The sequence below is a fragment of the Cervus canadensis genome, chromosome 13 (assembly GCF_019320065.1).
Source record: "Cervus canadensis isolate Bull #8, Minnesota chromosome 13, ASM1932006v1, whole genome shotgun sequence".
In the NCBI taxonomy this organism is placed as follows: domain Eukaryota; kingdom Metazoa; phylum Chordata; class Mammalia; order Artiodactyla; family Cervidae; genus Cervus; species Cervus canadensis.
The window spans coordinates 39,755,196-39,775,662 of NC_057398.1; the positions used below are offsets into that span (position 1 = coordinate 39,755,196).

General features: G+C 35.6%; 1 protein-coding gene across 11 annotated transcripts in view; it reads right to left on the reverse strand.

Annotated features, from left to right (window-relative positions):
* The window catches only part of DNM3 (dynamin 3), a 619,318-nt gene that overhangs the window by 147,096 nt on the left and 451,755 nt on the right, over positions 1-20,467 (reverse strand). For all 11 annotated transcript variants that reach the window (XM_043486187.1, XM_043486184.1, XM_043486188.1 and 8 more), the window contains one exon: positions 16,008-16,117. In XM_043486187.1, the coding sequence (XP_043342122.1) occupies positions 16,008-16,117 (110 nt within the window). The remainder of the gene's footprint in view (positions 1-16,007; positions 16,118-20,467) is intronic.

Below are 20,467 nucleotides of genomic sequence, written 5' to 3' on the forward strand. Positions count from 1 at the left end.
TGTGTTTGTTCTGAAATCCTAGAAGAAAAGTAAACTTGCTGTGAAAGACATAATTTCTTTTTGTTCTTGAACTTTACACAGCCGTGTTGGGCTCATTCATCAAGACAGCCCTTGGATGGAAACCTCCTGAATATGAATGCCTCAGAAACTGACCAAAATCTCTGCTGGCGCTACCAATGGCTTAAGATAAACTCCAGTTGAAATTCTAGTGAAAGGAACTGAATCTAAGCTGTTGAGTCTATCCTATCAATCCCTTTGTTTAAAATCAGCGAAAGCTCCCAGGGAGTACAATACCTAATTCCCCTAGAAAAATGGATACGGACTACACACAGGAGTTTTAAGCATGAAGAATTTCTCCAAAGCCTGTTAATGACATTTGAAAGAGCTGAAAAGCACTAACTTGCTATTTTTCTCCCTCAGAAAAGGCAGAAACAGTCATCCAAGTAGGGCATCAGACTCCTATTTCATTTCAGAGTTTAAGTTGAAAACCAGTAAGAGAAGAATTTAAATTGATTGCTTCAAGCCACAGACATTTCATACCCAAGCAATTATGTTGGCTTTCATGAGAATTTATCTTAGCTGTGAAATCAATTGTCACAGACTTAGTTCATAGAAATATTACCAAATCATATTTGATTTCTGTCCTGGTGTGGTTGGTGAACCAAATAAATCAAATGGGAAGACAATTTTGGTTCTCCAATCTGTCTCTCTCCAGGCTCCCCTTTGAAAATATTTTTGCCCCTCCTCTTTGATGTACCTAGGATTTCCTAACAATGCTATTTCACAACTAGAGAGACACCCTTAAAGGGAAAAGATGCAGTAGTAAGAACTGAGAAACCACTGAAAATATGCAAGATCAGAACCATATGACAACAAATATCTTTGCAGTGAGAGACTTGAAACAAAGGAAGAGAGTGGACACACAAAAAAGAGTTCTCTGATTCAAAGATCTCGCTTTAACAGCTTTCAAGATATAAAGTGCCCTTTTATTGACTTAATAAACATGTACGCCTATCCATCTCCTCGGCAAGGAAAGCACGGGGTTTATCTTTTCAGATTTATAGAGGGAAATAAACATTACTGTCATATTGTGAATTCACAATCAATAATTCTGCAAAAGTCCTCAAATCTGTCTGACCCACTTGATCTTAATAGTTCTAGCAGAAACAAGAAGGACCAAAAACTTATGAACAGAAAACTAAAATCCTGCCTTCTGGTTCTCCACCTCCCTAACTTTCAAAAGTTCAGCATATAACAGAAAAACTGAAATGTGTTAATACTTTGCTAGAGCTAAAGAAATGAAGAAGAAAGCTGAGTATAGATATCTATAAAACATTTTTTAATAATATTATTAACATTATGGAATAAAGTTGAAACAATTTACAAGAAAACATCTATATTTTCCCCTTAAACTGTCATGAATTCTGTTACACTAAATTCAAACAAAGCCTGTTTATACAGTTTGTACATAACTTAAAATTCTCAGGTTCTTACTTTTAAATAGATTTCTTTTTTTGTACTAAAACTATTTCCTCTAAGAGTTTTCATCTTTATCTCCATTTTCATCCCCCTCAGATCTGAAGCTGTAGGCCTCTCTAGAGCTTACCTACAGAATGCTTTTTATTGACAATTAGCATTATTTATATTTTCTCTACATATCAGAGGGGGAAAGTTTAATATCCATCCATCTTTTCATTTACTCATGTTCTAAACTCTCACAATCACCAGATGCTGTGTTAGGCCCTGGGGATAAAAGCAATGAGCCAGACAAACACAGCCTAACTTAGGGTTACCAGGAAACAGTCAAGGGGAGGGATAAATTGGGAGACTGAGGTTGACATGTACACACTATTATATATAAAACAGATAACTAATAAGGACCTGCTGTATAGCACAGGGAGCTCTATACAATACTCTGTAATGACCTATCTGGGAAAAGAATCTAAAAAAAAGTAGATATACATATATGTATAACTGATCCACTTTGCTGTACATCTGAAACTAACATAACATTGTAAACCAGATATATTTCAATTAAAAAAAAAGCCTCTGCCTTAAGGAATGTAATCTAGCAGTGGAGATAAATACTCATGACAGGATTATATTTTTCATTAATTAATTTACCATTGTATTAAAACTAGAAAGAAGTACAAGGTGTTACAATGTTGACTTAACACATTCTGTTACTTAATCGTGTTGTTTAAGTGTTTCTCATAGCAATATCACTGACATCTGATTAATACCAGTTTACTTATGCGTTCCTCAGGACAATGAATTGGACTCCAGTTGATCTCATATCTAGCAGAATATTTTTCATACTAAGAAAGAAAAGTGAAAGTTGCTCAGTTCTGTCCAACTCTTTGCCACCCCATGGACTGTATAGTCCATGGAATTCTCCAGACCAGAATACTGGAGTGGGTAGCCTTTCCCTTCTCCAGGGGATCCTCCCAACCTAGGGATCAAACCCAGGCTTCCTGCAATGAGGGCGGATTCTTTACCAGCTGAGCCACAAGGGAAGCCCAGGAGTACTGCAGTGGGTACTATCCCTTCTCCAGTGGATCTTCCCGACCCAGGAACTGAACCGGGATCTCCCGCATTGCGCTTCCCTTGTGGCTCAACTGGTAAAGAATCTGCCTGCAATGTGGGAGACCTGAATTCGATCCCTGGGTTGGGAAGATCCCCTGGAGAAGAGAAAGGTTACCCACTCCCGTATTTTGGCCTGCAGAATTCCATGGACTGTATAGTTCATGGGGTCACAAAGAGTTGGACACGACTGACTTTCAATCAATCAATCAATCTCCCACATTGCAGGTGGATTCTTTACCAACTGAGCTATCAGGGAAATGGGGAAAACCACACTTTCTTTTCATGCTTTACAGAAGTTGCAGAAAGGGTACAATGAACTGGATATGTTAATTGAGACAGATAAAGAGTTTTTACTTTCAAACTGCTTTCCTCTACCAGGTGCTCAGAGGGTGTTATAAACACCCATGGCACGGAAAAACAACCCACCTATACTCTGTGAGAAAGTGAAGGATGACACACACTTCGTTACTCAGCTTGGACTGAAAGACTGGTTACTAGCTGAGTCTTCATCTGATGAAGAAAAAGCTTGAACCAGAATATTCAGAGGATAATATGTATTTTTAGTATTTTATGAAGCAAGAAGAAACATCTTAAACATTCTTTTGACAACAGCAGACAGTAAAATGAAATAAAATAACTTTTCCAGCTGTCACATTTATGTTCCAAACACAAGCTTAATTGCATTGCATCCTATACACAATATTTCATTTCCTAGTAACATGTACTATATGTTTTTACTCTATTGAATTTCCAATAAATATGAGCCTCTACCATCCCTATGTATGGAAGAGTAATTAATTCCCTTTTAATACAGTTTTGACATTCCACCATATCCAAGTGAGACATAAGCTTTCAGACAAGGCACTGCATACCGCCTCTTGCCCAGCATATTTGTTTAATTAAGCACTTTTCCAAACAACTTAAACTCAAAGCACGTTTGAATATAGAAACAGCCATAAAGGTATATAAATGGAAAACCTGACTCCAATTCCTTTCCAGCTAACAATTGGAAAAATATACCACTCAACAATGAGAAGAAAGAGCCATTCTTTTCTGAATGCCTAAAAAGCCCACACTTGCTATAGTGCAGCATTATTTGACATTTATTGAGTGTCGGCAACGTGCTAGGGACTGAGTGGAGTAGTGAAACATCCTAAAATCACTCTCTGTAGGAAAAAGCGGGGAGGGGTGAATTGGAACACTTGGTAATGTTGGTAAACCATATCCTGAATTGAAGCTACAAAACAGTATCAAAGAAAGAATGCCTTAATTTAAAAGAAAACAGAGCTGGACACTCCCAAGGGGTGCTCTGAAAATACCACGTGGCTGCTCGATGAACCCCTTGGACAGACACAGATCTCTGCTGGCTACCAGAGCTGACATACCTGGGACCAAATGGGCCTTAACATGACCTTAAAAACCAGTGCCTGCCTGGGAGTATAAAGACCAGCACAGTGAAACCATTATCCAGACGTGCTTCTACCAAAGAAAATGTTGCATTTCTTAAAAAATTACATGAAACAAAAATCTGGGGGCACATTCCAATCTTAAGTTTCGATCTTGCCACAAAGAAGTTCAGGAATCTTTTAACTTAGACTTTGTAAATGATACGGTGACACAATGAATGTGAGATTGAAATATTTTTAACTTATCAGTCTCTCCAGGTATCTGAGATGCCCTCTTTGAAAGGTTCAGAGGATGGCTAGGGTTGCATATTCTTACCTGGAGTTTTTGTAGGCTAAATCAGTCCAGGTGTGAAACTCACTCTCTTCCACCACAGAAGTTACTGCAACCAGTAACAATTCCTTCCATTTACAAAAATATTAGCACTAAAACACGATTTAGAATGGCTCAAAAATCTGGTCACCAGAGTCATAAAGATCATATTAATTCACCAGGACATTGAAGACTTTTAAAATAAGGATGTTAAATGTATCAGTTCCGACACACCTGATGATTGGGAACTATAGAGTGACTGTTTTAAATTTTATGGTGGAAAGTTGAAATAGCAACTTAATGAGCTCTTAGGAACAATGCTGTGATACAAGTAGTAATGGCTAATATAGTTTTTCAGGAACTGTAGCAAGGGTACTGGTCAGTTCACGTAAGGCTTTGCAAATAAGACTCAAAAGTGATCCATGGAAATTTGTAAGACCTAACAGCAAACTGAAATACCTGCACAAGAAGGTAAAAATCTTTTCACTGTTGCTCTTTTAGGAACAATTCCAATTAAAATATCAGGCAGAATTTCTGGTGTATAGTTAATATTAAAACTACAGATCAGAAACAGCCACGGATCAAGGAAACGTTAGACCTGGGTTCCAGTTCTGGCCCTGTCATTAACTGCTTTTTTTGACATGAGAAAAGTGTTAAACTGTTATAGGCATCAACTCCTTAACCTGTAAAGTGAAAAGGGAAGACAAGATTATCTTTAAGTTCTCAGAGAACCCTAAAAAGCCATATTTTATACCCACGTTAGCACCAATCCTAACGTTCACACAGAAAGTTAAGTCCTAGGTCAATGTGTCTTATATGGGTCAGCTGAATGGCTAAATGAATTGAGCTAAAACACTGCAGCAGAAAACAGCAATGGGGAACACAAAAAAACAGAAGCGCTTATAAAATCTCTTCTAAATTAATCAAGGATAAATTCATCTAAAGGCAAGGAAACAGAACACATCTTTTAATATCTTGTCTCAGAAGAAAGAAAAGAAAACAGGAACATAATCTTGGAATCAATGAAAAGAATATCATTCACGTACTGTTAAAAAAATAAAGCTAAGTATATGAGCTCTTGATAGATGCATGATTTTCCCTTTACATGATATAGTAAATAGATAAACTTAGATGGGAAAGTACAGTTCATTAAACCCTATGGAAGACAATGGAATGCTTTTACTTTTTTTTTTTTAAAACTAGGGCCATCTTGCCTTTGAAACTAAATTTTCATCTAGAAAAGGCTGGCAACAGATTAAGGAACATTTTCCACCCATTTGTTTTGACTAATACTATTCCCTTTTTGGGATATTCTTTTCTATTTCCTCTCCAACAATTTGTGCCAAAACTAATGAGAGACATCTTCTATGATGTTAACTATTGCTTCTGGCTAAATCCCATGCTCCCCCAGCACTTAAGTATTGGAATTAAATACACTATCATACAGTCTGTTTAAATGTTAGCTTATACACTATAACCCATTTTTTTCAGGTATAATATTCACTCTACTAGATTACCTTTTCTTCCTTTTTAATACCTTCATTGATTAATTAAATTTCATACCTTAAAATCAAGGAAAACAAATATTGTACACAGTCACTGATTACAAATATCATGCAAAAGAAGATCACATATTTCATTTCAGTTCAGTCACTCATCATGTCCAACTCTTTGCGACCCCATGGATGGCAGCATGCCAGGAATACTTGTCCATCACATACTCCTGGAACTTGCTCAAATTCATGTCCATTGAGTTGGTGATGCCATCCAACCATCTCATCCTCTGTTGTCCCCTTCTCTTCCTGCCTTAAATCTTTCCTAGCAACAGGGTCTTTTCCAATGAGTCAGTTCTTTGCATCAGGTGGCCAAAGCATGCTGAAAGTATAATGAAACTTCAGCATCAGTCTTTCCAATGAATATTCAGGGCTGATTTCCTTTACGATTGACTGGTTGGATCTCCTTCCAGTCCAAGGGACTCTCAAGAGTCTTCTCCAACACCACAGTTCAAAAGCATCAGTTCTTCAATGCTCAGTTTTCTTTATGGTCTAACTCTCACATCCATAGCTTTGACTAGATGGACCTTTCTTGGCAAAGTAATGTCTCTGTTTTTTAGTATGCTGTCTAGGTTGGTCATAGCTTTTCTTCCAAGGAGCAAGCATCTTTTAATTTCATGGCTGCAGTCACCATTTGCAGTGATTTTGGAGCCCAAGAAAATAAAGTCTGTCACTGTTTCCATTGTTTCCCCATCTATTTGCCATGAAGTGATGGGATTGGATGCTATGATATCAGTTTTCTGAATGTTGAGTTTTAAGCCAACTATTTCACTTTCCTCTTTCACTTTCATCAAGAGGCTCTTCAGTTCCTCTTCATTTTCTGCCATAAAGGTGGTATCATCTGTATATCTGAGGTTATTGACATTTCTCCCAGCAATCTTGATTCAAGCTTGTGCTTCATCAAGCCCGGCATTTCACATGATGTACTCTGCTTATAAGATAAACAAGCAGGGTGACAATAGTTAGCCTTGATGTACTCCTTTCCCAGTTTGGAACCAGTCTGCTGTTCCATGTCTGGTTCTAACTGTTGCTTATTGACCTGTATACAGATTTCTCAGGAGGCAAGTAAGATGATCTGGTACTCCCATCTCTTAAACAATTTTCCACATTTTGTTGTGATCCACACAGTCAAAGGTTTTGGCGTAGTCAATGAAGCAGATGTTTTCCTGGAACTCTCTTGCTTTTTCAATGATCTAACAGATGTTGGCAATTTGATCTCTGGTTCCTCTGGCTTTTCTAAATCCAGCTTAAAAATCTGGAAGTTCTTGGTTCATGTACTGTTGAAGCTTGGCTTGGAGAATTTTGAGCATTATTTTGCTAGCATGTGAGAGAAGTGCAATTATGCAGTAGTTTGAACATTCCTTGGCATTGCCTTTCTTTGGGATTGGAATGAACCTTTTCCAGTCCTGTGGCCACTGCTGAGTTTTCCAAATTTGCTGGCATATTGAATGCAGCACTTTAACAGCATTATCTTTCAGGATTTGAAATAGCTCAGCTGGAATTCTATCACTTCCACTAGCTTTGTTCATAGTGACGCTTCATAAGACCCATTTGACTTCACACTCCAAGATGTCTGGTTTAAGGTGCGTGATCACACTATCGTGGTTATCTGGGTCATTAAGATCTTTTTTGTTTACTCAGGGTCACTCCCACATAAAGAGTGCCCTTCAAGACCACAGTAGATAACTTAAATTCATAGGGTCATAGAAATATAAGTAAAATGAAGAAGCAGATGAGCTGCTCCCAAGTAAGAGAAATCACCTGAAATAACAAACAAGGAAACAGACCTCTCTGTTCTATCAGACCCTGAGTTCAAAAAGAAGGTAATAAGACTGCTGAAGGAATTAAGAAACAATGCCGAAAGAAATGCAGATCACTGTAACAAGGAACCAGAAACTATAAAGAAGTGCCAATCAAGATTAGACAACTAAACTGCAGAGATGAAAACCAAGCTAAAGGTAACAAATAACAAAGTAAATAATGCAGAAAAACAAATACATGAACTGGAAGGCAAATTAATGGAAATCAGAACAGCAGACAGAAAGATAAATGAGAAGGGAAAGCAACACACAAGATCTACGGTATAATACAGAGCATGCCAATCTATGCATAGCAGGAATCCCAGAAAGGAAAGAAAGAAAAGAGGATAAAAAATGTATTTGAATAAATTAAGGCTGTAAACTTCCCAAATTTAAAAGAAGGAAACAGATGTCCAAGTACAGGAAGCACAGAGGGTCCCAAAGAGGATGAACCCAAACAAACCTACACCATAACATATTACAATAAAAATAACAAAAATTAAAGATAAAGAGATGATTCTTAAGGCAGCAAAAGAAAAACAAAGGATTAATTACAAGGGAATGCCATAGGTCTATCAGTTTATTTCTCTATACAAATGCTGCAAGCAAGACGGGAATGGCAAACCATATTCAAAGTCTTGAAAAAGAAGAAAAATTTGCAACATAGGATACTCTGTCCAGCAAGGGTATCATTCAGAATGGAAGGAGAGATAATGAATTTCTCAGACAAGCAGAAACTAAAAGAATACCGAGATATTAAATCTATCCAAAAAAGAAATACTGAAAGTTCTTCTCTAAATAAAAAAAAAAAAGCAAGAATTTATAGGAAAGAGAAACTTAAAACAGGAAAGTAAATAACTTTAATAAACCCATACATAAATTTTTAAAAATTTGTGAAAGCAATGGTAACTATAATGAACAGCAAAAGAATAAACATAAAGATATAAAAGAGAACATCAAAATCATAAGATGTGGGGGAATAGAGTTAGAAAATATAGGTTTTTTTGTAGAATGTCTTTGAACTTAATATGACTACTAGTATGAAGCAAGTAGATCTAGTAATGGGTTAATATACTTGAAACCCAAGATAACCACAAATCAAAAACGTACAATAGAGTCACAAAAACTAAAAAGAAGAGAACTCAAGCTTAATACAAAAGAAAATCATCAAATGGTAAATGGAAAAACAAAAAGAAAAAGAAAGGAACAAAGAAGAAATACAAAATGAACTGAAAGCAAGGCATAAAACTGCAATAAACACATATCTATCAATAATAAACAAATGCCAGTGGAATGAATAAATGGATCAGCAGATCAAAAGATGTAAAGTAACAGATTGGACAATAAAATAAGAGCCTACGATATGCTGAACCCAATTTAGGGTGAAGGATACACATAGATTGAAAGTGAGAAGTTATGGAAAAAGATATTTCATGCAAATGGAAATGACAAGAAAGCAGGGGTAACAATACTCACATTAGACAAAATTGACTTTGAAACAAAGTTCATAAAGATAGATAAACAAGGCACTATATAGTGATAAAAGGATCAATACAAGAAAAGGCTTTACACTCCTTAACATATATGCATCCAATATAGGCACACCTAAATACAAAACACAAATACCATCAGAAATAAAGGGAGAAATTTATGGGAATACAATAATAGTAGGAAACTTAAACCCCACTGATATCAATGGGCAGATCTTCCATACATAAAATCAATAAGGCAACAGAGATCCTAAATGACACAAGGGTTAGAAATAATTGATATCCACAAGACATTATATCCAAAAAGCACCAAAATATACATTGTTTTCAAGTGCTCAGGGAACAGTCTCTAGAACAGACCACATTTTAGGACACAAAACAAGCCTCAATTAATTTAAGAGGATAGAAATTATTTCAAGCATCTTTTCTGACCACAATGGCATAAAAACAGAAATCAGAAAGAGATGACTACATGGAGACAAATGACAATGAAAACACAACTTTAAAAAATCTAAAGGATGCAGCAAAAGCAGTAATAAGAGGAAACTTTAGATAGTGATACATGCCTTCCTCAAAAAGCAAGAAAATGTCAGATAAACAATCTAAGAGATTAACCTATTGTCTAAGAGAATGAGCAAAAGAACAAACAAAATATAAAGTCATCAGAAGGAAAAAAACAATAAAGATCAGAGAGGAAATAATGAAAAGAGATTAAAAATAGAGAAAAAAAACAACAATAAAACCAAGAGATGGTTTTTTGAAAGGATAAACAAAATGAACAAATCTCTGGTCAGGCTCACCAAGAAGAAAAGAGAAAGAATCCAAATAAACAAAATAAGAAAGTAAAGAGAAAGAAAATGAAACCACTCCTCCAGACAAACAAAAATCACAGAAAACTATAAACAGTTACACGGAAACAAATTGGACAACCTAGAAGAAATGGAAAAGTTTCTAGAAACATAATGTCCACCAAAACAGAATCAAGAAAAAATAAATAATTTGAACAGACAAAACACTAGAAGGAAATAGTGAAAGGCACTCAGTCATGTCTGACTCTTTGTGACCCCACAGGCTGTAGCCAGACAGGCTCCTCTGTCCATGGAATTCTCCAGGGAAGAACACTGGAGTGGGTAGCTGTTCCTTTCTCCAGGGGATCTTCCCAACCCAGGGATGGAACCCAGATCTCCCATATTACAAGCACATTCTTTCCTGTCTGAGCCACCAGGGAAGCCCAAGAATACTGGAGTGGGTAGCCTATCCCTTCTCCAGGGGATCTTCCTGACCCAGGGATTGAACTGGGATCTCCTGCATTGCAGGTGGATTCTTTACCATCTGAGCTACCAGGGAAGCCCAGAAGGAAACAGAATTTGTAATAATAATAATAATTTAAAAAAACCCAAAACTGAAAACAATAGTCCAGAAAGGCTTCACTGGGGAATTCAACCAAACATACCAAGAAGAACTTATATCAATCCTTCTCAAACTCTTCCAAAAGATTGAAGAGGAGGAAACACTCCAAAAGTCCTTCTATGAAGCCACCACCACCCTGATACTAGAACCAGACAAAGACACTACCAAAAAAAAAAATTATAGGTCAATATCTTTAATGAATATAGATGTAAAAATCCTCAACAAAATCTTAGCAAACCAAATCCAGTAACACATAAAAAGTATCATACATCATAATCAAAGTGGATTCATCCCAGTGTCACAAGGATAGGTCACCATATCCAAATCAATTAATACAATACACAACATCAAGAAAAGACAAACACCACACCATCATCTCAAGGATGAAGAAAAAGCATTTGATGAAATTCAACATCCATTCATGATAAAACTCCAACAAAAGTGGGTACAGAAGGAACATACCTCAACATAACAAAAGCCATTTATGACAAACCCACAGCCAGCATAATGAAAATCTTCCCTTTCAACTAAAATTTGCAATAAGACAAGAATGTTCACTCTCATCACTTCTATTAAACATAGTACTTGCTAGCCATAGCAATTAAACAAGGAAAAAAATAAAAGGTATCCAAATCAGAAGGGAAAGCATAAAATTGTCACTATATGCAGATTATATGATACTATATACAGAAAACCCTAAGGACTCCACACAAAACTATTAGAACTGATAAATAAACTCAGCAAAGTATCAGAATACAAGATTAATATACAAAAATCTGTTGCATTTCTGTACACTAACAATGAAATATCAGAAAGTCAAAGTTAAAAAAAAACCTTGTTTAAAAATCACATCAAAAAAACCTACAAATAAATCTAAGCAACGAGGTGAGAGTTATATGCTAAGACTACAAAACAGTGATAAAGGAAATCAAATATGATTCAAGAAAATGGAAAGATATCCTATACTCTTGGATTAGAAAACTAATATTGTTTAAATGGTCATACCACAAAAAGCAAGCTACAGATTTAATGCAACCCCTATCAACTTCCCCGTGATATTTTTCATAGAACTAAAACAAACAATCTTAAAATTTGTATGGAACTACAAAAGATCCAGAAGTGCCAAAGCAATCCTGAGGAAAATGAACAATGCTCGAGGAATAACTCTTCCAGGCTGCAGACAATACACAAAGCTACAGTAATCAAAAGTGTGACATCGGCACAGGAAGAGACATACAGATCAATGGAAAAAAACAGAAAGCCCAGAAATAAACCTACATACATATGGTCAATTAATCCTTGGCAAAGGAGGCAAGAATATACAGAATGAGAATGGAGAAAAGAACGGAGAAAAGACATTCCATTTAACATGTGATGTGAGAAAGAGGGACAGTGACTTGTGCATCAGTGAAGTTAGAATAGCCTTTTACCCTGTGCACAAAAATTAAGCTTAAAACGGCTTAAGGACTTAAATATCCGTTAGGACACCATAAAATTCCTAGAAGACAATATAGGCAAAACATTCTCTTACACAAATTATAATGACAGCTTCCTAGTATATATTTGTGGAGTTTTTTAATCAATCAAGATTTTAAAATATAGTAACTATATTTTTATAATTACTATAGACTGGATAATATTATTAACAAACATGATTCATAGAACTCTCATGGAACCCTGTACTCCTAAATCAATACATTCTTCTCAAGCATACATGAAATATTTATGAAAATTTACCATGTGTGCTAGATCATATGCTCTGACCACAATACAATTAAATTAGAAATCAACAACAACAAAACAATAAAATTCCATGCACTATAAAATATGAAACACAGTTCTAAACAACTCAAAGGAAAAATGATAATAAAGATTATGGAAACAAAAGATCAGAGGAAACAGAACTTAATGGTAACCAAGGTATTATGTTGCAAAGTCTGTGGTGAGCAGCTAAAAATACATAGAAGGAAATCTATTCAATTATATGTATACTTAAGAAAAAATAAGATAAAAATTAATGAGCTACACATCTAAAAAAGAAGTTAGAAAAAATGGGCTAAAAAGAAAACACAGTAAATACAAGTTAGGAAATGAAGAAGAGAGCAGAAATTCCTGAAATAGATAAAACATATACAACTGAGGATCAAAAGTTGGTTCTCTGGAAAAAGATACAACTCTGGAAAGAGTGACCAAGTGAAAAAAGGTAAGGCTTAATATGAGAAATTAAAAAAGGATCAAATTTCAGACACAGCAGAGATTTGTAAAAATAGAACACTAAGAAATCATTGATGTGAATATAAAAATATGTTAAAAAAAACAGAATGGGTAATTTCCTGGAAAAAAAAATATAATTTGTTTAAACTCATAGAAAAAATGGAAAACCTGAATAAATCTATACTTATTAAATATGTGAAATCACTAGCCAAAAGTCTACTTATCAAAACTGTCCATAAGTTCTAGATGATTTTACAGGTGAGTTCTACCACTCAGTTAACAGTCAATCCCCACCTTATACAAAGTGTTCCAAAGAACAATAAGAACTTATTTCCACTTCAGTTATGAAGCTAACAGAACCTTGATATGAAAACTAGGCAGGGACAATACAAAAAAGAACATTTATGAGCCAATTTTACTTATGAACATAGATGCAAAAAGCTAAATAAAATGGCAAACTTAAGTCAGGGACACATAACAGACAATAATACATCACAATTTAATTAGGTTTAATCCCGGGAGATCAAGGATGGTTTACAATAAGAAGGTCTATTAATATATTTCACCACATGAATAGATTAAAGAAGAAAGTCATAGAGAAAAAAAAAAACACACTCATCCATGACAAAGTTAAACACCTAATCATGATTAAAACAGAAACTTCAGCAACTAGGAACTCAGGGAATCTTCTTTACTTGACAATGGGTACCTATCAGAAAGCACTTAACCATAAAAGTGTGAAATAATTTTCCTTTAAATCAGGAAAAAAACAAAGACTCCCAATTGTACTTAATATTGTACTACTAGAGGGCCTAGCCAGTACCAAAATAGTTGAAAATAGTCAAGATTTCAGAGGAAAAGATAAATGGCAAAAATGCCTGTATGTTCTTGCACACATAGAGGTCAAGCGAAGCGGTTGAAGAGTTCAATACTTTCTGACAAGTCTAGAATTCCAGGATACCTAGATTTTTAGAAGTCCAGAGATTTCTTACACTCATCTCTTTTGCTCTCTTTGTTGGAGAGGATGCGGAGAAAAGGGAATCCTCTTGCACTGTTGGTGGGAATGTAAATTGATATAGCCACTGTGGCGAACAGTATGGACGTTCCTTAAACAACTAAATACAGAACTACCACATGACCCAGCAATCCCACTCCTGGGTATATACCCTGAGAATCCTATAATTCAAAAGGTCACATGTACCGCGATGTTCCCTGCAGCACTATTTACAATAGCCAGGACATAGAAACAAGCTAAATGTCCAATGACAGATGAGTGGATAAAGAAGATGTGGAGTATTTCTCAGCCACTAAAAGAAACAAAAAGGGTCATTTGTAGAGATATGGATGAACCTAGAGTCTGTCATACTAAGTGAAATAAGTCAGAAAAACAAATACCATATTTTCATGAATACGTGTGGAATCTAGAAAAACGGTACAGATAAACTTTATTTCCAAGGCAGGGATAGAGACGTGGATGTAGAGAATGGACATGTGGACACGGGGTGGGGGGTGGGGGAGGGGAGAGTGGGACAAATTGTGAGATTAGGATTGAGGTATATACACTACCACATGTAATTAGATAGCTAGGGGGAAGCTGCTTTCATAAAGCACAGGGAGCTCAGCTTTGTGCTCTGTGGTGGGTGGGATTGGGGTGAGGATGTGAGTGGAGAGAGTTCTAAGAGGGAGGGGATATATGTATACACATAGCTGATTCTCCTCACCATACAGCAAAAACTAACATAACACTGTAAAGCAGTTATATTCCAATAAAATAGAAGAAAATAAATCCATAATTGTATTGTGTCTAAAAAGATGCTCTATCATTATCTGATCTTTTTATTTTGTACTCAGTCGTTTTATAACCTTAACTTTCTAGGTTGATCAAAGATTCAAATTTAGTTTGACCTCATGTGTGGCAATTATACTTCCCACTCTGCATCCAAGCAGGAAGCTGAGCACACCCCTGAAGACTGCTTTAGGACTTTCTGACTCCCCACTGCTCTGAGGAAGGTATGTAAACAGTACTGAACTTTGCCCCTGTGGAGGACACACTACTTATCTCCCCAGGAAACCTTTTTATCCTTTATCATTTTCAGTGTCTTTTCACCAGCTGCTCTCAAATAATACTAATAACAAATTAGTATTTAAATTAAAATACTTCAATAAAATTTCATTCTCAGTATTTGGTAGGGGAGTTATATTTAATTTTCTTTTCCCTTGATTCTTTAAACATTCTGCTCTTGTGGTTTTTCTAAGTATTTTTTGTACAATGAGTCACTCTGAGCAACTGACTGGGAATGTACAAAAAAGGCTTCTCCCCTCCCCCCATTTTGATTTACTGTGTGATTGACCCTGGGCCAGTCACTGAACCTAATCAAGGAACTTCATTCATTGCTAAATAAAGATAAAAAGCCTGGAGAGATGGATTAAAATTAGATCCTGCCACCTAATGATTTAGTTTCTTAATAACTGACTCACAGAAATTAATTAGCTTTTTCCTGTAACAATTTCATTTGGAAAAGGTCTTTATTATTTTTGCCTAGTTGTAATCTTTTTATGTTTCTCTATCCAATTCTGTTACTTCTCCATTTGTTTACTTAGTTTCAGTGAATAATCATGGCACTCCACAATAATTAGCCCCAAATTCAGGGATAATTTTGTCATCTTAAGAAAGTCTCTGAGATACATTTCTAATTTATGAAGTGGTAATCACAGTACTCTATCGTTTCCCTCACAATTGCTACAGCAGACAATGAATGTGGACTGTTTTGAAAAACTGTAAAGAACAATATATTTGTATTCATCTTAAATGAATAATTCTATTCACTGATGCAAGAATTTAGTCATAATACCTGATTGGGTCTTAAGTGATACTAATCCATTAGATACTACTAAAAATTATAACTGAATAATTTATTTATAAGTGCAGAACAATAAATGCGAAACAAGGAAGACTTTAAAGTAACAAAACGTAGTTTAAGAATGACATGGGTGCCTGCTTAAAAACAGTTAATTAATACTTGAAGATCCTCCTTTTTCTAAGTTTAAATCTTTTGAATCCACAACCTATGGTAAAAGCTGAAAATACAAAACAAATGAAAGGAAAACCCAAGAGTTAACAAATTTTAAGGTAGGACCAAAAGAAATCTTGCAAATATGGTCCCTGGAACACACAGAAATTCAAAGCAAAAAAAAAAAAAAAAAAAAATGTGAAGACATAAGCTGCTTCATTTTCTTACCTTTGTTCTGTATTAAAGAGTGCAAAGATGTGCTTGCTAGACATAAAGCTTTTTTCCACATCCCGAACTTTCAGGTTGTCCAAGGGAAGCATATACTTCTTTTCTTTTTCCTATTGAGAGAGAGAGAGAGAACTGGCTTTAATAAAAGATCTTGAAGCATGCCCACAGCCACATATCACCTGAGCTGGTCAGCATTTGATTACAATATTTTGATACCATCATACACTACTTTGACACCAGCTACCAAGGAACAAGGGTTTCCCAGGGGGCTAAGTGGTAAAGAAACCTCCTGCCAAGCAAGAGATGCGGGTTTGATCCCTAGGTCAGGAAGATCCCCTGGAGGAGGACATGGTAGCTCACTCCAGTTTTCTTCCCTGGGAAATCCCACGGACAGAGGAGCCTGGTGGGCTACAGTCCATGGGGTTGCAAAGAGTTGGATACGACTTTGCAACTAAGCCATCAAACCATCACCAAACCACACCAAGGAAGAAAAATCATTGGAGACAGGAGACGCCAATGGTTCTCAATACATGGGTCAGAAGAATGAGGCAAGGGAAAGTGCAGAGGAAGAAAGGGCTCAGGGATGGAGAAAACATATGGTCTTCTATCCTTTCTTCCTCATGTGGGTCCCCTTAGATGTTTTAAAATGTTAGTTTGATATTAAAAATTTAGCCATCTGTTAATATTTAACAAAAATGTTCTGGTCCTAATTCAATGAGAAATGCCAGATGGATTTCATTTCATATTTTATTTGCAGCCTAAGCAGTTTTGATAGCCAGAACTGGCAGGAGACTGGAAGCACAAGGACCCTAGTATGAAATATTCCCTATAAACTATGATAAAGCACAGAAAATACTTCTTTCATTCAAGTCTAGAATAAAATGTGGGTCCAGGAAAAAAAAAAAGATTCCATTAAATTGTCAAACTCTTTGGGGAGAAAAAACACCCTTTAGAAGTGAATTGATATTAACTAGAACAAATTATCTTCTAAAATTAACAACTCTTTAGGAAGAAAATGGACATTTGAGAGGGGAGGTCTGCAAATGGAACCAAACCAATCTTGGTTAAATATATTGGATGCCAAAGAATTATTAGAACATTTACCTTTATGGACTGGCCCAGGGACAATATTATCACATGCATAAATACCTAACAATCAGTATAATAGGAGACAGCCAAATAATCAAGTTTAGGAAACCTGGTCAATATTTGGGGCATTTTAACACAGCCCTTGTTAAACAGTAGTCCTCTGTATATCTCAGGTGACAGTCCTGAGAAATACCAGGCCTAGATTTCAGAAGAGAAGAGCATAGAGATTTAGCCATGACTTAATAAACAAGTATCAATGCTTATGAGAAATACATGCACCATACAGATATGTTTGACATAAACTTTATTGTTCTTTCAGCTCCTACAGTTCTTCCTTGAGAATCTGTCTACGCTCAGTAGTGTGGGGTAGAATTCTTCTATGCTCCCTAGCCAGCTTGTGGGGGCCATGCTGTCTGCAGACATCAGAAAATGTTATTGCAAGAACTATCACTGCCTTTACCTCTTCTTATTCCTAAATTAGTCAGGGGAAAGTTGGGTAGAGCACATTAGAATAGTGAGGCAGAGAAGAACAGGTGACACGGGAAGCTAAAGGAAGCTGGCTGGAGGACAAAATGGCTGTCCTAGAAGGCAAGCTCTTCAAAGAAGATAACAAAATAGACCAAAAACATAAATTGAATGGCAGTGAGAGAAGCCCAAGAATAAATATAAAAAATCAAAGCACTGTAAGAAGATTCCAATATTTCTTTTACAGATATTAACAATAGCAAATACAAGGATATTCTAAATAACAAAATACATAATTTATGCAAATGAAGCATCAGAGTTGGGCCTAACTTGTTTGAAAGACTTGTAGACTATTTTAGGACACAATTCTAAGAGGCAAGATTGTAGACTGAATGAAAAGCTACCCAAAACATAATCAAATGAAAATGCTTGAGACCCGGGGAACATTTTTGTATTGGATGCTTTTCAATGCCCTAAATTTAAGCAGCTGGATTTTTTTAATGCACATCCTATTCAACCTTTTGAAATGATGGATTTGCCTTCTAATGGGAAATCTGCATTTCATTGTAAAGATGGAACACAATGTCCTTGGCATGTTTTCCATAGAAGTAGGCTCTCTTTTGTACTACATTCTTTAGCGTATAGTGGAGACCAAAACTCCAGCAAGTTTACGTCAGATATTAAACAATGGAGAAAAACACACATGTGCAGACAGAGAAATATAAAAAAATGTAGTTTCATTTCCAAAGAACTAAATGTCATTTATCCAAGATTTTTGAGGACATATTGCTAAATTATTTCCTAATCAAGAGTTTTAAGACTGACAAAAAAAGAAGAAAAAGAAGATTCAGACTAATTTGTTGAAAGTTGTTAGTCAGATGGAGAGTTAAATGAGAGAACCACAAAGCTATATATCATGGATATCTCTAAAATTTTTGGTGCTTCTGGGAAAGTATGATGTTGTACTAAAATAACATCTTGAATATGAAATAGTTGAAATAAAAGAAACAGAGGAGAAAGGGTAAACAATTATAATTTCTAAAATATAGTGAATCTTACCACCTTAATTAAGACCTTTGTTACATATTCTTTGTTAACTCTATAAACTTTCTAATAATTCACTGTTCAATATGGTAGCCTCCAGCTAAGGTGACTACCAGGTCCTTGAAATGTAGCTAGTCAAATTGGGATGTGCTTTAAGTGTTAAATACATACCAGATTTCAAAGATTTATTATGAGAAAAGAATGAAAACTACATCATTAATACTTCTATATCAATTATATGTTGAAATGACAATACTTTGAATATATTGAGGTAAAGTATTATTAAACATGATTTCATCTGTACTGTTTTGAATGCAGCCGTTAGACAATTTTAAATGACATATGCGGCTCACATTAACTTTCTATTGACAGTGATGAGCCCATGTACCTATCACCACATTCCTTCCCCTCAGCCATCCAGTCTTCCTCTTCCAACCTCCCCATTTCTGCCATCAGGTATAATTATCCTTCTGCCAGTCACCCAGTCTGAAACCTCACTATCATTTCTGACGTATTGTCTTCCATCACCTCCTTTATTACATCAAGACTATACTGCACTGTGTTTGAAGCATTTGTCATAGCTCCCATTGTTTGACATTCCCACTACATTAATTCAGGTCCCTGGCATCTCACAAGCCTGAAGCTATAAATGGCCTCCTATCTAGTCTTTTAGTCTTGTACTTCCTCTAACATCACCAGAGAGGGCAATTTTCTTAAACTACTCTGTCAAATTCATTATAGACCTTCAAAACATTCATAGCTCTCCATTATTTATGGAAGAAGTTCCATGAAACTTAATGAGAAATTGAAAAACACCTACAAATTGGTCTGATCCTGACTTGTCAATATCTCCTTTACTCTTTAGTAGGAAGTCTCCATTTCAACCAAATACACATTTGCCAACAAGTCCTTTCCCAGCCTGATATACTCTTTCAACCTCTCCCTATATCCCAGTGTACTATTTAGAGTCCAGTTCAAGGTCTATTCTGTGCAGAGTTTTCCCAGAGTTTTAATTCTATGTCTGTTTGTATTAGTACCCCCTCTCTCCTTTCAATTCATACAACAGGTGTGGTTTATTCTATTCACTTTAAATTATAGGTATACATTGGAGATATTACAGGTTTAGTTCCAGACCTCCACAATAGAGCCAATATCATAATAAAGCAAGTCAAATGATATTTTTTTGGTTTCTCAGTACATACAAAAGTTATGTTTATACTAAATGGTAGTCTATTAAGTGTAGCATAGCATTATGCTTTTAAAAAAACAATCTACTAACCTCAATTTAAAAGTACTTCATTGCTTACAAATGCTAATCATTATCTGACAATGCAAGGTTATTATGAACCATCAATTTAAAAAAAAACACATTATCTGGGAAGTGCAATAAAGTGAAGAACAATAAAATGAGGTATGTGTGTATACCTTATATGAGACATCTTCATCTTGCAAATGCATTAATTTAAAAATTTTTGTCAAGGTTTTTCATTTGGAACTCAGAATGTTCAGTTAATTTTATTGTTCAAGTAGGTTACACTTGCAAAGAAAAGCAAAAAAGTACAGAATGTTTCTTTTTTTTGGTAAGTAAACAAGGAATAGAATTTGATATTTTAAACATTTTATCTTTAATAGACATTTTGGAGGAAGCATTTGCAAAATTCTAGAGGAAGAGTTTTTAAAAGGGGATCAAGAAAAGATTTTTCTGTGTAAGTTTCAAGAGCTTCAAAAGGTGATGTCACTCATTCAGCACCATTCTTTTCTTCACTTTAAAACATGATACCTTTCCTTTTCTCAATATAAGATGGTTATAAGTACTACTGGTTCAAGATTGAGAAAGGAGTAAGACAGGGCTGTCTCCTGTC